The sequence below is a fragment of the Rana temporaria genome, chromosome 3 (assembly GCF_905171775.1).
Source record: "Rana temporaria chromosome 3, aRanTem1.1, whole genome shotgun sequence".
In the NCBI taxonomy this organism is placed as follows: Eukaryota; Metazoa; Chordata; class Amphibia; order Anura; family Ranidae; genus Rana; species Rana temporaria.
Genome location: NC_053491.1, coordinates 361,333,861 through 361,350,169, shown reverse-complemented (window position 1 = coordinate 361,350,169; position 16,309 = coordinate 361,333,861). Strand labels below are relative to the sequence as shown.

Here is a 16,309-nt window from a genome sequence, read left to right as displayed (position 1 = left end):
GCAGGTTAACCGTGAAACAGAGGCACATGAGATTTGAGTGAGAGATGAGAGTGAGGGCGGGCGGTGAGAGATGACGTAATTGTCTCTCTTCTGTGTCACGCAGCCTGTAAGTAAGGGCGGAAGTTGGAACAGCAGTGCGAACAATGAGAGAAGATGTAATCTCTCTCCGCCACCGCACGGCCCGCACCGCTGATAAAATTCCTTGTCTCCTCTGCCGCGCGGTGCCGCCCTGAGGCCTGGCCTTGTTGGCCTTGTGGGAAATCCGGCCCTGCATGTCCCACTACTCTTCTTTCTTAGCCATCCATTCTTTTATCCAGCCCATGTTTCTCCATCCTCCTTCTGAATTTGGTCCCGGTAAAATTTTTGAAGAGTGCATCCACTTACTACTTCGACCTCTACTAAAACTTTCCTTGTGTTACATGAATAAATTAAACTGCCACATTCAGAGATGTTTCGTTACCTCCAGGTTAAAAAATATTTCCCTACAGATATCCGTGTGCATATGTTCAAGCGTTTCTGTTCCTCTGATCCACACACAAAATGTATATTCTTCAGACTCTATCTTCATCTGTTGTACAACCTTCCCACCCCTCTACCATTATATGTTTGCAAATGGACCACAGATTTAGAGGTCTCCTTGGAACTGGAAGACTGGAGCGAAGTATGGCAGTCAACCCTTTCTGCTTTAGAAAACATTTTGGCTTTTATAAGGTGCTCTACAGATGGTATCTTGTCCTGGCTGGGAAAACGAAATATGCCCCAAATTAACCCTCTGTGTGCTTTCTGGGATGTGCAAACCACAGAATTTATCTTCACATTTGGTGGACCTGCCCTATCATGGTGACATTCTGGTGTGCAGCTTTTTGGATGTTATCGCAGCTATTTGATATCACCATTCAACCAACCCCCCTAGTGGTGCTTTTGAAAAGGCTCCCCCCTCTCTGTTCTTCCTAAATAATTTAATTTGTATACTGTTTTTCTGTAAAGTGTATAAGGCACACTTCTTTCTTTAAATAAAGGATGTTTAAAAAAAAAAAAAATAAGACTGTTTCCTGGGTTCCCCCTTCTTTTTTCTACTAAGATCCTGACCCTTTTCTAGCCCCCCCCCCTCCCCCTCTCGCCTTTTTCTTCTTTCACTTTTTTTTTCTTTTACACTTTTTCAAGCCTGTTTTTTTTTTCCAGTCTCCCAAACCTGCATTGTCCATTGGCATTGATGAGCTATAGTCATTATGTATTCTGATCTTGCACTCAATGTCACTCCCTGTGCGGGGACAATGTCAGTTTTTGCATATGACTCCAAATGCTGTCTTAAATTCCTAGAAACCTTCAAAACAATGTTTTCAATTAGATAAAAAGCCTTCCTTGTGCTTGAGTCCAGCCTGAAATGATGTAATCAGTCTGCTGCTGGCAGAAGGTGGCATTTCCTCAGTCTCATCGCTCTTAGTCATCAGACTACAAAATTGACAAATTTGAAGTATAGTCTCAAATAAAATAAATTTATTAAGACATAAAACCGTACCCTCATCCAAATAACATATATTCTACATAGACTACAAAATTGTAACTTGGTAGCAAGTCACATGGTGAGAGGCTACAGTAGGGGCTGATATGTGTCAGATATTTGTGAACATTGCCCTGTATGTCCTATATTTGTGGGCAGTGTAATACTGTTAGGGTGATGTGTCCATAAATATTTTAGACTTTTTTACAATGGCTGTCTATAAACAAAATAATAAACTTGCTGTTTGGCAATCCTAAAGGGAGGACTTATCCCATGTATGGTTCTTTTCTTACAGGGTGACTTTGTACGATTACCAGGCGATGTGTAAACACCCCTATCTCCATCACAGTGGAGGACGCACTCTTCTTAATGTAAGATGATATGTAGGACCAAATGGCTGGTCAGATAGAAAATTGCTGGGGCAGACATGACCATGGTCAATCAGTTGTTGAGGAACTACAATGCCAAACCAACCCGGTCAGTTGCTGTGCTGGTACTTATAGTTCCTCAACCAATGGAAGGAGACAGTGTGCCGTAAGCAGTATATATCCACAAAATGGCAGCACAATGTGTTTTTACGAATTATGACCACGATTCTGAATTCAAAGCCATGATAGATGTATTTGATCTCTGGAATTTAAGACTTATGCCTGGTACACACAATGAGAATATCAGACGAATGATCTGTTTTTTTTTTGTTTTTTTTGTTTTTTTTTTGCATGCTAGTCTGATATCACAAACGTATAGGTTACTAGAGTTAAAGTAGAACTATATGCAAAACTTTTTTTTTTTTTTCATTTTGAATAGAGCAAGGGAGGGTTATAACCCCTGTCAAAATTGTTTTCTCCATCTGTGTCCCATTGCAGAGATTTCCCTTCACTTCCTGTCCCATAGCCAGACAGGAAGTGAGAGGAAATCCATGAAAATTAAGAGAATCCCTTGGGGGACCCCAAGCCACCAGAATTAGTGTCACCATAGGAAGATTTTCCCTCTATTACTTTTCTGGGGAAAACCCAAAATTTGGGATTTTCTTTTACTTTCACTTTCAATGATGATAGTAAATGGGATAAATGGAGAGGGTGACGCTACCTAGCGATACAGCTATAAAAACTATCAGGTGTTCTAATCCAATTATCTCATCATGTGTACTAGGCATTATTCGTGAGAAAGTTACTGGGGCTCCTTGGCACTAATCTCATCTTATTTCTCGTTTTCAGCCTCTTTTTGCATTGATATCGGCTGCCCAGTGGCTTCTTAGCAACCTGGTCGTGTAAGTGTCTAATATGTATTTAAAGATTCAGGAACTCCATTCAGAGCCAATACTTTATTTTGGAGTTTGTGTATCTGTTCCTTCCACAAGTGTGAGATTTTCCGGCATTATTTTTGTGTCTCTGCCCCTCTCACAATAGTAAAATTTCCCAGCAGTAGTTGATGCCTTTCCAACAAAGCCATCACTCTGTGGCATTTGGACATACCTGTGAATGTGCCACATGGTAAATGTTTTTTCAGATTAATTACAAAGGGATCTTTACCTTTCTAGTCTGCAGATTTAGGGTTCTGATGATATAAATAAATTGATTGTGTCTTTATTCAATCAATGTAGCTAAAAATATCATATGTTAATTGAGGGAGGAATGTTTACAGACACCACCAGACTGGAATTTTCATTTGTTCCCATTTCCTCACAAATGTGGCATTTCCAAGCTGGGCAATTGTCAGAGACAGGTCTACACACAAAGGAAAGGAAAATTCCTAATTGTTCTTTTTTTTAACTAGTTTTAAAAAAAGGATTATTTCCAATAAACACCTATAGTTTCCCACTAAATGTGGCAGTCAGAGTATTTCTAGCAGGTTCACATATAAAGTAATTTATGGACCTTTCGATGTAACATATTTATTTTCCCACTGTGCCAATAAACCCGATGCTCTCTTCATTCGGGCGGCAGATACAAAGCTGATTGTTAAACTGTCAAACATTTAATGCAGCCGCATCTTTCCTGGTAAAATAACAGCTCTTGGCAACCCATCAGAGAAACCCGCTTCACCGCTTTTATGTTGGTGCCCACCCATTAGAGATCAATGTAATTGCAACCAAGTTGCAGGCTTCATTAAGCAAAAAAAGTAGCTTCAGCTTTCAGAAAATACTGCAGCCTCTAGATGGCAGGGTATCTCTGTTTAATACTGTAATTGTCTGATGCAATTCTAGTATTAAAAAAAGAAAATATTTTTTAAAGAAACGTATAGCCTTGTCAGCCAGTAATAAATAAATTAGAGCAGGGTTTATGCTAAAACAGTGTACCAAATTAAATACTTATATGTGTAGAACTATTCATGGGTTCTGTGGAATCTCTGTATTGAAAACTTTCAATAAAACCATTGAACAAGAAGAAAAAAGAAACCACAAAGTAAATCCTTACATGCCCTTTAAAAAATTGTCAACGTTTTAACTAACACATACTGATGCCGCAAAATTTGGCTGGGTATCCATGCTTTCATGACTTCTGGGTAACCAAGGGATGGACAAGTTTCTTATAACATTCACAAACATTGATAAAAATATTCACGTTAAAGGGTAACTCCACTTTCGTGGGGGAAATAATAGCAAATAAAGAAAAAAATAATATAATTGCGACACTAATCATATTGTAATTGAATGTTATTAAAACTGACCTTTCCTTTTCAAATGCAGTCAATGTAGAATGCATTGCTATATGGCTACATGGGGTTGTTATGTACACAGAGTGTGTACTGACCACTCCTCATAAACATAATTTACTGCTTGTGTGATTGACGCACCAATTTTCCCAGACGTCTGCCTAAGATACAAAAAACATTTCAGGCATCCCTTGCAACAAAAAATTTATTTGATACTTTCAATTGGGAACACGTCTAAAGGGAGGCAGGCTCAGCAGATTTTCTCATTAGTGGCCTTCAGCTCCACACCTGACAGTTAATTATGAAACCACTCCCATTACACTCACTCAGAACAGAGGCACAGAGAAACACACATAAATAACAAAAGGTAGGAATCTGCAACAAAGTTTGTTATAATCCTTGCAATGTACATAGATCACCATGGGGAATGTTTTTTTCTCAACAAAAGTGGAGTTATGCTTTAAAGAGACCTGCCATTTGTTGGCATGGCAAAAAAAAAGTTTCCAATAAGATCATATGTGCATTTAATGGATTTTATTCTTGTTATTTGGCTTGTGTAGACATAGAAAAGCCCCGCTAGTCCTGGAAGTTAAGATGCTGCAAAAAACTGTCTATTCAAGCTATATGGGTATCATCGCCTGTGTTAAAAAAGTTTAAGCCCCCTTTCACACTGGAGCGGTTTGCAGGCGCTATTGCGCTAAAAATAGCGCCTGCAAACTGACCCTAAACAGCCGCTGCTGTGTCTCCAGTGTGAAAGCCCAGAGGGCTTTCACACTGGAGCGGTGTACTAGCAGCATGGTAAAAAAAAGTCCTGCTAGCGGCATCTTTAGAGCGGTGAAGGAGCGTTGTGTATACCGCTCCTCCACCGCTCCCGCCCATTGAAATCAATGGGACACCGTGGCTATACCGCCGACAATGCGCCTCTGCAGAGGCACTTTGCATAATTTTTTAACCCTTTCTCGCCCGCTAGCGGGGGTAAAACCGCCCCGATATTGGCTGAATATCGCCGCGAAATTGGCAGTGAAGCGCCGCTAAAAATAGCAGTGTTTTAACCGCCGACGCACCTCCCGCCCCAGTGTGAAAGTGGCCAAAGAAATCAGATTACCTTTGAAAAGTAAAAACTCACCTTTCCACCCCACACACCTTTTGTCTTGCAGGTTTGTCCTGGAGTTCAGTCTATGTCCCTTCTGGTCATCGGAGAACACTGCAGAAGGTAGAGCTCTCCATACTGATCCCGTCCTTTCCGAGCACTTGAGCAATGACTGTGTATTAGTGCAGATCTCCTATATTAGATCATGGCTCCTTTAGCTCAAATTATACCTGAGCTGTACATATAAAATTAACCTAATTTATTGAAGGAACCTGGTAACTGCTAATGTCATCCAGGTGTAGGCGGGACTTTACTTGGAAATGGGTGGAGTTTGCATATTTCCAGAAGTAAGGTAGATTCATGTTGGAGCTGTGTATTTTTAGTGTCTTTTTCTTGCAATGATTCTAATAGGGCATGATGTGTAGTAGTTATTGCCACATGTGATTCATGATATCCCATCATCTCTCCTCATCTCTTTCATCAACCCTCCACTCATGTGAACTCATCGACTCCCTCATTCATCATGTGACCCGCCATGTGACCTCCAGCAAAATCCTTTTTTCATCACTGTAAGTATAAGAGGGTGGTATGATAATCAAGGCCACCCCTTATCTCAATGTATTTCTTTAGAAGTCACAATATCATATTTTTTTACATAACTAAAAAATGTGCTTTATATTAAAGTGATTGTTATTTAAAAAAAAAAAAAGCTTTACAAACATGTTATGTTCTACTCACCTGCTCTGTGCAATGGTTTTGCACAGAGCAGCCCAGATCCTCCTCTTCTGGGGTCGTCTGCCAGCGCTTCTGGCTCCTCCCCCTCGCCGAGTGCCCACCACAAGAAGTTTCTATTCAGACATACAGCCTGGCTTTCTGCTCACAGATTTTGACTGACCGAAGCGGGAGCCAATGGCTGCCGCTGCTTTCAGCCAAGCCTGTGGGACCGGGGAGAGTGGAGAAGAGCTGCTGAAGATGCGCACAGTGCCGGATCGCTGGGGGGTCTGCTACTATTAAAAGTTGCAGACAATGCATTAGGGTAAAAAAAAAAAAACTTTTACTTTTACAACCACTTTATACTCCCTCCAGTTGTACTTGGAGATGCTATCCTGTAAGCTAATGTGAGAGGGGGCAGGACTTGGGTGGGCTTACAGGAGCTCAGAGTAGATGTCACAATGGTTTGGATATTAACTAGCAGACCAAAGAGCAAGAAGGAGAAGGGGAAGTGAGGCAGATCTGCAGAATTGCAGTCTGTGTAAGCCGTAGAAGCACAGCAGGAGATCATATGAGTACGACATTACTTTCCAGCTGTTGAAACAATTTGTGTATTTAAGTCAGGGCTTTGATGTGCTCTGTAAGCTAAACTGTTACTTGACCCCTCGATAACTTTAAAAGTCTGCATAAATAAATTCCAGACATGTATCAATATAGAGCAGTAGTATTCAGTTTCAGAAAAGCCATCCTTGAGCTCTAGTTCAATGAATTTTCCTAGACTGAGATGATGTCATCAGTCTGCTGCAGGCAGGAGAAAGCATTTCCTCTGTCTCCCCTCCCCCAGTGATCAGAGAGTTTAGCAAGAATGGCACAAACACCAGGCTTTACATGATTGTGTCATCTGTGAGCTGGTAGATCAGTCCAGAAAATAGATGGTGACCCTTTCTCCTACCTTCTGGAGAGAAAATCAGAGGAAGACCATTGTCAGAGCCAGTATTGTGATCTCTGAGAGGTAATAAATACAGTATCTGTTGTCCAAAACGTCATAGATATTGGAAAGGAGTTTTTACTACTATAAGATTTTTTTTTACCAGGTTACTTTAGCAGAGGATCCAGGGATATGTTTATTGAACATGTTGGACAGGGCTACTTTACCAGAAAATACATATGTCCTTATTACTCGAGTGTTCTTTCAACCCTGCAAATTAATTGCTCAAAAATGGTTATCCCCCTATTCCCCCCACCTTGGAGAAGCTGAATACAAAAATAAATCATACTTTATCTAAGGAAAAGCTAATTTACCAACACACAAACTACCCAAATACATCTGAAAACAATTGGAATAGGTGGCTTGTAACCCTGGGTTTAGCTCCGTCTTCATTAATTCTGAATAGATTATGGTCCTAAAAAAGGGGAGAGACTGGCTGGTGTATCCCATATTGGAAGGTACTTGAGTATTCCTGATGATCAGCCAGTTATTTTATTGTTTATGGCTGTATGAAATATACGTGGAATGTAGAAGGCAAGGTGCTGAATGTATAAAAATGATTGCAGATACTGTATATACTCGAGTATAAGCCAAGTTTTTCAGCACATTTTTTGGTGCTGAAAATGCCCCCATTTGGCTTATACTTGAGTCACCTTTTTGCTCCTGATCTCCCGGACTTTGGGGACCCGGTACTGGCTGGCCATAACTTTGCACACCTGTAGCCCCAGTTCTCTTCTACAAGTGTGCAAAGTTTGCTGTCTGGGGGACCTACGGCCTGGGAGCACCAATTTTTCAAGCCAGGCACCCCTTCTATATACTCCCATGTTAAACGTATGTCTAGTCATGGGCACAGTGAGGCATGGGAACAGTGAGACATGCACATGGACACAGTGAGGCATGCAGATGGACACCCTAAGCTTATACTCCAGAAGTCTTCCCATTTTTTTGTGGTAAAATTAGGTGCCTGGGCTTATATTCGGGTCGGCTTATACTCAAGTATATACGGTAAATAAATAAATACCTGTTGTGTTATAATGACACATTACGTGGTATGCTGCAATTTACATGACAAAATGTATCTGACAGGTCCACTTTAATAACTACATTTACATACTCATTACATCCCTCATTCTGGTGGCAGGTTGCCTACACATACCCTGCACCCCATAGATTATTTTTTTGGCTAGAGGATAGCACTGTCTGCCAAATTTTAGCCATATCTAGGAACAGTTCTTTTATCCAATGGCCCCTTTAAAGTATCTAAAAGTCCAAATAAACTTTATTCCATCTCCCGTTATATGAGCTGTGCAGTTAGTTAAGGAAGGAATCAAAAAGAGGCTGGGTTCAAACTTATGAAAATTGAATGTAGGTTTCTCCGCATCCTATTCGAGAGTGTGACCAGCTCTCAATGGAGCTGGTTCACACACCTCTGGGGTGGTCAGCTTTCCACATTTGGAAAGAGTTCTGTGTGTCTTTGGCTCCAAATAAGGTGCAAATTCAGGCAGAAACTTGGACCTGGTTCGCACACGAATCAGTGAACAGGGGCGCACCGAATCCCCTGCTGTGAGCCGTGGCCGCAACAAGTGTGAACCAAGCCTGTAAATTTTCAGTAGCAGAGTTTGTATTATGCTCTATCTAACAGAACTGTGAGTAGTTCATACTCTTGGCCCATGTGTATGTTGAAGCCACATGTGCAAAAGAAGACAAATGATGGCATGTCCGTGAAATGTAGCTTCACTGCTGCACTGTTGTAGTCAAGAAATAAAATCAATGTTTATTTTGTCCAAATGCTATTTTTATGGTTCCCGGAGTGGAAAAAAGGAAGAACTCCGTTAAGATTAGAAACAGGCAATCGTTCAGCAAAAATTTAAATCGCGAGGGATTGTAACTTGAATCTTAGGAGCTTCTGAATGACCATAGGTGACTTGAGTACATAACTTGCGATAAACACTTGTGGATAATATATCTGTCTGCATGCAGATGTTGGGTATGGTCACCCTCAATGCTCGGGGTAGCCCAATTCTAGGTCCACTTGAGAGACATCAGTATTTTAGCATGGAGTTGCAGGGAATAGAAGAAATAAATAGCAGAGACACCAATGGAGGAATGGAATGCGCAATAGTGCAGACCGCAAAGTAACAAAACAAAATGACAAATTTCATAACGAAGGTTTCTTTATTAGAAAGCCAATGTAGGTGTTCTAAATAAATATTTATTCATTACTCGTCCGTCCACACTCCATCCTTCTATGGACACCTCTGCTAGCAGTCAAACAGCATAAAACCTTTGTTTTTGTTTTTTTATTTGCAGCAGTTCTATTCTACATCTTAAGTGGACCTAGGATTGGGATAGCCTGAGCATCGACCATCCCAACATATGACTGGAAATAGACATATTTTCCACAAGTATTCATCATCATATGTTGTGTACATCAGTGGTCATCAACTCCTGTCCTCAGGGCCCACTAACAGGCCAGGTTTGCAAGATAACTGAAATACATCACAGGTGATATCATTTGCTGCTCAATGATTGCAGTATTCTGGTCTGCATCTCCCCAAGGTAATGCCTAAAACCTGACCTGTTAGTGGGTCCTGAGGACAGGGTTGATGACCACTGGTGTACATCATTCACCTATGATCACTTATAATCTTGTCAGATGTAAGGTACAATACCTTGCAGTTGCAAAATTTGCAGTCCAGTGTAAAGACACCTTTGGACTTTGGGCCATTTGCAGCAACAAAATGTTTAGTTTGTATCCATTTATCAACTACTATTGAAGGATTTTGCTACTTACACAAAAGTTTGAGTTTATGAAATGTATACCCATCTGAATTCATTCTTCTATCTCCAGCTCACAAGCACAAAAAGCATGACATGTTACAGCCCTGTGACACTGAATACCCAGCCTTCATACATGAAACCTCAATCCAGGAGGCCAATGGACTCATCGAGTGCGGCGACTGCCAAAAGTGAGTCTTGTCTACCTACAAAGACCAACTTCAAATGTTCACGTTACAGGGTGTTTGTCCCCTTCATACCCAAGCTCTTTTATTACCTAGGCAAATCAAGAAAGTTAGTCATTTTTTTCCCTTTGCTCCTGCTGTCCTTTGAAGACTGTACTATCATCCAGGTTCCTGATGATGTAGTCTGAAGACCTGGGGATCTTGGTGTATGCTAGGGGTGCAACAGATCAAAAAAACTAACGGTTCGGATCGTTTCTCGGATCAGAGTCACGGATCGGATCATTTTTCAAATCAGCAAAAAAGAAAAAAAAAATGTTGTAACGTGGCTCAAGTACTTTCAGCATGTGTTTAAAGTCCTTGTTTTGCACAACCGAATATGGCCTCATGGGTGTACCTATAAACACACCGATAGCGTTTGTGATGGCTTTAGCCCGGTCTGATTGTGCAACAAGGAGCGGCTTAAATGTTGCGGTTGTTAAGCAGCTTTCGTTATCACTCCTGTCAGTGAAACACCGGGGTGATGTTGCTTCAAATGCGTGGCCATGCTTGATGTGTTTCCACTGTCATTTGGCTTTCTTGTGCCACAGACATCACGGTTTTATCCACTGACCTCTTTCCTTCATCATTATATTTGACAGGGAAGCCAAAATGCTTCCATACAGGGGATTTAAATGACGCAGGGCGTTCAAGCTCCTCCATTCCTCCGCTCGCCATGACCACGCTGTGTGTGGACTGAACATGCGCACAACTTTTTTTTTCAGAAATCAATCCACGGATCACGTGTGTGCAGTTCGGATCAATATCTTCGGTTCGGATCATGGATCAATGACGATCCGTGGCACCACTAGTGTATGCCAAGCTATATCAAAGAAAGTACCCTCAGCACCCTATTATGCATGGTCTCCCTAAACTTGCTTTTGATTGGTCAGTAGGGATGAACAATGAGATGCCTTCTTTTACACAGGGAAAAATAGTCTCTGTCGCATTCCCCTTTCTCCTTTGAACACTTTCTAAAACCAATAACTGTTTTCCTATTGTTGTCAAGGTCACATTAGTCTGTTGTATTTACTGATTTTAACAGATGAGCAACATTCTCTCCTATTCGAGTAGAGTTCTTCTTTTATTTTATATTTTAACTTTTAATGGCAAAAGATAGAAATACAGTTTACTCACGAGGCCAAGGCAGGTATTGCTCGAAACTGGAAAAATCCTAGGCCACTGTCTATAGCAGAATGGCTTAATAGGGTTAGAAATGTGGGGGCCATAGAAGACTTGGTGCTTTTGGCTCAAGATAGAAAAGAGCAATACAATGAAACATGGACACCATGGAATGTATTTGTATATACAGAAGAGGGGAAGAGGTTTCTGGGGAATATAAGGGAGGAATAAGTCCGCCTGTCTGATAGTATAATTCGGAGGCCCTATTCCTTCAACAGGGGGGGCGACTTGGAGAGGGGAGGTGGAAGGGTGGGGGAAAGGGGGAGGTGGGACTTGGGTTGTAGGTTTTTGTTTTCTGAATAAGTTTATTTTGGGCCTGCTTTGTGAGACTGAGGCTATTTTTGTCCTTGGTCTAGGGAAGGAGAGGCTTGGTGGGGGGGGGGGGGGGGGGCAAGAGGGATGGGGGGGGGTAAATAAGAGGGATGCGTGGGTAACATATTGATAATTAAAGAATAAGATCATTGAGAATTAGAGGGATATTTGAAGATAAGATAAGGAGGGTACAGAACCCAGCGTGCCAGGACTGGAGGATACAGGCAGGGCTGGGCAATGTAAATGTGAGAGTTGATGGGAAACGATTTGTATATATGTATATGTAATGGAAAATTATGCAATGTCTGAAAAAATAAATAAAGAATATTTAAAAAAAGACATATGCAATAATAGAGCAAGATAATGAAAACAGGTGGAGTTCTTCAGGAATTATTCAAGCAGGACTGTGGGTCCTTAGTAGGGGTAATATGTAAACTACACCTATCTTTAATTCCAATGAACTCTGATGGGATTTCAGCAGTTCCATTAGCTCAGTGTTTCTATTCCCTTACTATGAAGTAGTTCCTGTTATAGGATTGTTGTGCTCTTGTCAAAGTTTTTGGAGAGCTGTATCTGGTAAAGGACAGCACAAATATATGTATACACACACACATTAGACCTACAGTACCTCACCAATGATTATTTACTAGAGCTTTCCTTTAATGTCACAGTATAAATTAGTATATAAGGCAGTTACCTAATGGTCTGTATGTGTTACCTTCACTTCTGGTCTATGCTGTGAGTGCCATCTTGTGGCTAGCTGGCTGCACTCCAGGCTCTAAACCACGAGCAGCGTGTAAATCCGAACAATGAATTTCTCTTATTTGTTCCCTTTAGGCCTGTTAAATCTAGCATTGAGTATTTTGTTATATATTCAATAAGTGCAGAAAATACCTGTTAATCCTGCAAGCTTATAACATTCTGTAATCTCTGCCTCTGCTGCTCTCTTATCAGTTATGTAGTTCACAGCTTATGGGGATGAGGGGAGTGGGAAGTATTTTGTAGTCCTACCATGCTTCCTGTCCTAGTGCAACAATGATGCCTTTCCATAGATACAGAATGGTAAGTGAACGTCGTCACTCTAGGACAGGAAGTGTGTTACTGGTGGTATCACAGGGTGAAAATAACAGAAAAATGCACGAAACGAAACGAATGCAGCCAACACATCCTAGGACTGATTAGCTGTAATATACTATATGCAGGGTGGGTTTAGCGTTTAAAGGCTTCTAAATCAATTTTGTTTTAGGTATATGCATTTTCAATCTGATATTTTATATATATTTTTTTTATGTCTATAGATATTAACTTTTCAAAAAAGCATTTTATACAGCATGTACTGTATAAATGAATTATACTGGTGTCACAGAACACTAGTTTTTTTTTTAAAGCGGGAGTTCACCCAATTATATATTTTTTTTATCTTCTCCCCTTAGATGGATGCTCGTTTTGTCTAGGGGAATCGGCTAGTTGTTTTAAAATATGATCCGTACTTACCGTTTTCGAGATGCATCTTCTTCCGTCGCTTCCGGGTATGGGTCTTCGGGAGCGGGCGTTCCTTCTTGATTGACAGTCTTCCGAGAGGCTTCCGACGGTCGCATCCATCGCGTCACTCGTAGCCGAAAGAAGCCGACCGTCGGTGCGGCTCTATACTGCGCCTGCGCACCGATGTTCGGCTTCTTTCGGAAAATCGTGACACGATGGATGCGACCGTTGGAAGCCTCTCGGAAGACTGTCAATCAACATAGGAACGCCCAGTCCCGCAGCCCATACCCGGAAGCGGCGGAGAAGATGCATCTCATAAACGGTAAGTACGGATCATATTTTAAAACAACTAGCCGATTCCCCTAGACAAAACGAGCATTCATCTAGGGGGAAATAGTGTCCTGTGCGGGTGAACCTCCGCTTTAAGGAGAGAGAAAAGCTGAAGCCCTTTCCTTTAGACTTGCTCATAAATAGATATTTATGTGTGCTGTCGGGCTCTGTAAAACTTCATGCTTTAAACAAAGCAGCTAAGAATACTCTGGTAAACTTGTAAAAAGGAGTATAAAGTTTTACAGACTGACTGAAGTAGGTAGATATTAAATAGGTAAGTGCAAGATTACATGTTTACATCACAAAATTTAAAAATGTTTAAAATTGCATATTTAGTCCATTATAAAATGTATAAAAACAAAGTATTGTACATTTACTTTACATGAGCAGGCTTTGGTTGGAATAATCTATATATATATCTTCTCTTGCCTTCTCTGCTTTTTCTCTGCAGGATGTTCGTCATGCAGCAGGTTGTGAACAGTAATCTTCTCCTTCTTGTCAGCGACTCCGTCTGTGACTGCAGCATTTTCTCGCAAGTTTCATTACAAGCCAAAGAAGTTAAATATATCCTTTATACGTGATTGGTATCATGCAAGCTGACCTTCAATGTACAGGAGCTCCAGCCTTTACAAGCCATATACTGTGCGTCAATCCACTGATACTGCTCAAAGGCTGATAGCCGCTGCTTCTACCCTAGGATGCATCTCATCCTCCCAATACACTACACATGATTTAGACATTCAATAAACAATTCCACACAGTTTAAAAAAAACAAGACACCCCAAAGTATACCTAAAGGCCAGCTTCAGGCTCTGTGGTAATAAATATACAGGTTTTGATTGCAGACTTCCTGAAAAATGCTAGTTACCAGGCTGTCTCTGGCTGCAGAAAATTTTTAGTTGTTGGCCAATGACAAGCATGCATCCAGTAAAGCCAGAGCCATCGCTGTGTAATTTAAGGTCAGATATTTATATAACACAGAGTACGAGAGCTGATGCTTTTTTGCAGGTACTCACCGATACCTATCACCTAGGAAGGGGGTGGTTTGGGAGGTGGCGGCGGGGGGTTGTTGTTATGGAGTTGGGTGGCGGCAGGGTGGGAGTAGAGGGTAAGTGAGGGTGGGGAGAAATAGGGATTGTGGGGTGGGAGAGTTGGGACGGCAAAGACTGTGATCACTGGGGGGGATGGGGATAGGAGGGTTATTGGGAGACATGGGGGCAGAGGTGACAGCTGGTAGAGGAAAGGAGGAGGAAACAGGCAGAGTGACAGCCAGAGACTGCAGGCATGGTACAGGTACTCTATAGAGGAGCACTCCACTAACAGGATGGGAGAGAGCCTTCTCCTCCTTTCCTCCTGCTGACACTTCTGTCCTCAGCCTCTTGTCCCAGCCCTGAGTGCAGGGATTGAAGAGAAGCTCAGCAGCCACAATGTCCATGGTGGGGGGGCCACAACTGAAGTCTGGGGAGCACCCCCAAAGATCCAGCCGCATCGTCTGTCTCGTGGGAGAGGAGCTGGCTGGACAGCACTCCGAGGAGGGAGAGAGCCTTGCTGCTCAGTGCAACAGGATACACACAGAGCCTCTGCATCCAGCCAGGAAGAGCCCAGAGTCAGAGCAGGAGGAGGGAGGTATGCAGCGAGGAGAGGCTGGCGGGCCGTTAGGATGGGCTGGCGGGCCTGCACCTAGCGATGCCACTGGGAGGTGGAGGCGGGGATGGCACTGTCCGGAGGGTAGGAGGCGGCGATCCGCTCCCTAGAAACTTCCAGTATCGGATACTCTCAAAAATGACTGGTATCGGTGCAACCCTAATAAATAACTATATTTATTATTTATATATATATATTTATATATATATAAATACACACATACATACACACACTCCAGTGTTTGTCACCTTAACTTGGTCGCACATAACGCTTCTGTGAAGTGTGAGCGAATGAGATCCCAGAAACTGAGACGGCGGCCGCACTCCTGTCATGACTTCCACCCAGAGGTAAGTACCACTGAAGGAAAAAGTCATCAAAAGGCCCCCGGTGTAAGAACAATTTTTGGGCCCTTCTAATTTAACTACTGTTCTAAATTATATGGCCAAATGTTTATGGACACCTGACATTCACACCTACAGTGAGCTTGTTTGAAACCTCATTCCAAAATCATGGTTATTAATATGGAGTTGCCTCCACTCTTCTGTGAAGGCTTTGGAGTGTGCCTGTGGAAGTTGGTGCCTATTATTGCGGTAAGGTACTGGCGTTGGAAAAGAGTGCCTGGCATTGTCAGATCTCCAATTCATCCCAAACGTGTTTGATGGGGCTGAAATCAAGGCTCTGTGCAGGCCACGAGTTCCTCCACACTAAACTGGTCAAACAATTTCTTTATGGAGCTTGTACACTGGGAAATCTATAACCAAGGTCCAGTATAAGCCCTCCCCTTCCCAGCCTGCCTCAGTTTTGGAGCAAGTATTAGTAGGAGTAGTTTATAAGAATAGAGGGGAGAGAGACAAGTGTCACTTTCTGTATAAGAAAAACATTTTACGGTAAGTCAAAAATCCTATTTCCTTAATGGTACAATAAGGGACAGAAAAGTAGAAGCTCAGGCACATTGGGTTGTCAAATAGCAGTCCAACTGAGGGGGTGGGCAAAACAGCAAAGGGAACAGGTCCATGCAAACCAAAATTCTAACACAGGAAGCTCAATAGAGTCTACAGAGCTGCTTGATTAACCTCACAATCTAAGCTGGCATTGGCTGAGGCCTGAACATCCACCTTATAAAACATAATGAACATGTGAACACTAAATCTGATTTACAAGGCAAATCTGGAAACAGATGCCGAATGTTGAAAAAGTCCAATAAGCACTTGACAGGGAAAGGTGGAACTTTGCATTGAGATCATGAGCTTAAATGGCAAGTTGTCAAATCCACCTAACGATGGAGGAATGTGAGGCAGGTTGACCCCGACGGTGACCTTCAGAAATGACAGAGTCAGACTGTTAAGAAGAAGCTGTAGCTGAGAGATAAACTTGAACATCACGTACCACATATAAACAATGGAGATAAAGTTCTT

At 42.0% G+C, this 16,309-nt stretch overlaps 1 protein-coding gene across 5 annotated transcripts in view; it reads left to right on the top strand.

Annotated features, from left to right (window-relative positions):
* CACNA2D4 (calcium voltage-gated channel auxiliary subunit alpha2delta 4) overlaps positions 1-16,309 on the top strand; it is a 355,329-nt gene that overhangs the window by 336,309 nt on the left and 2,711 nt on the right. For 4 of the 5 annotated variants that reach the window (XM_040345311.1, XM_040345314.1, XM_040345310.1 and 1 more), the window contains 7 exons: positions 1,797-1,872; positions 2,719-2,771; positions 5,314-5,369; positions 5,795-5,815; positions 9,797-9,914; positions 13,702-13,814; positions 15,159-15,241. In XM_040345311.1, the coding sequence (XP_040201245.1) occupies positions 1,797-1,872; positions 2,719-2,771; positions 5,314-5,369; positions 5,795-5,815; positions 9,797-9,914; positions 13,702-13,814; positions 15,159-15,241 (520 nt within the window). The remainder of the gene's footprint in view (positions 1-1,796; positions 1,873-2,718; positions 2,772-5,313; positions 5,370-5,794; positions 5,816-9,796; positions 9,915-13,701; positions 13,815-15,158; positions 15,242-16,309) is intronic. The other variant, XM_040345313.1, reaches the window with a different exon arrangement.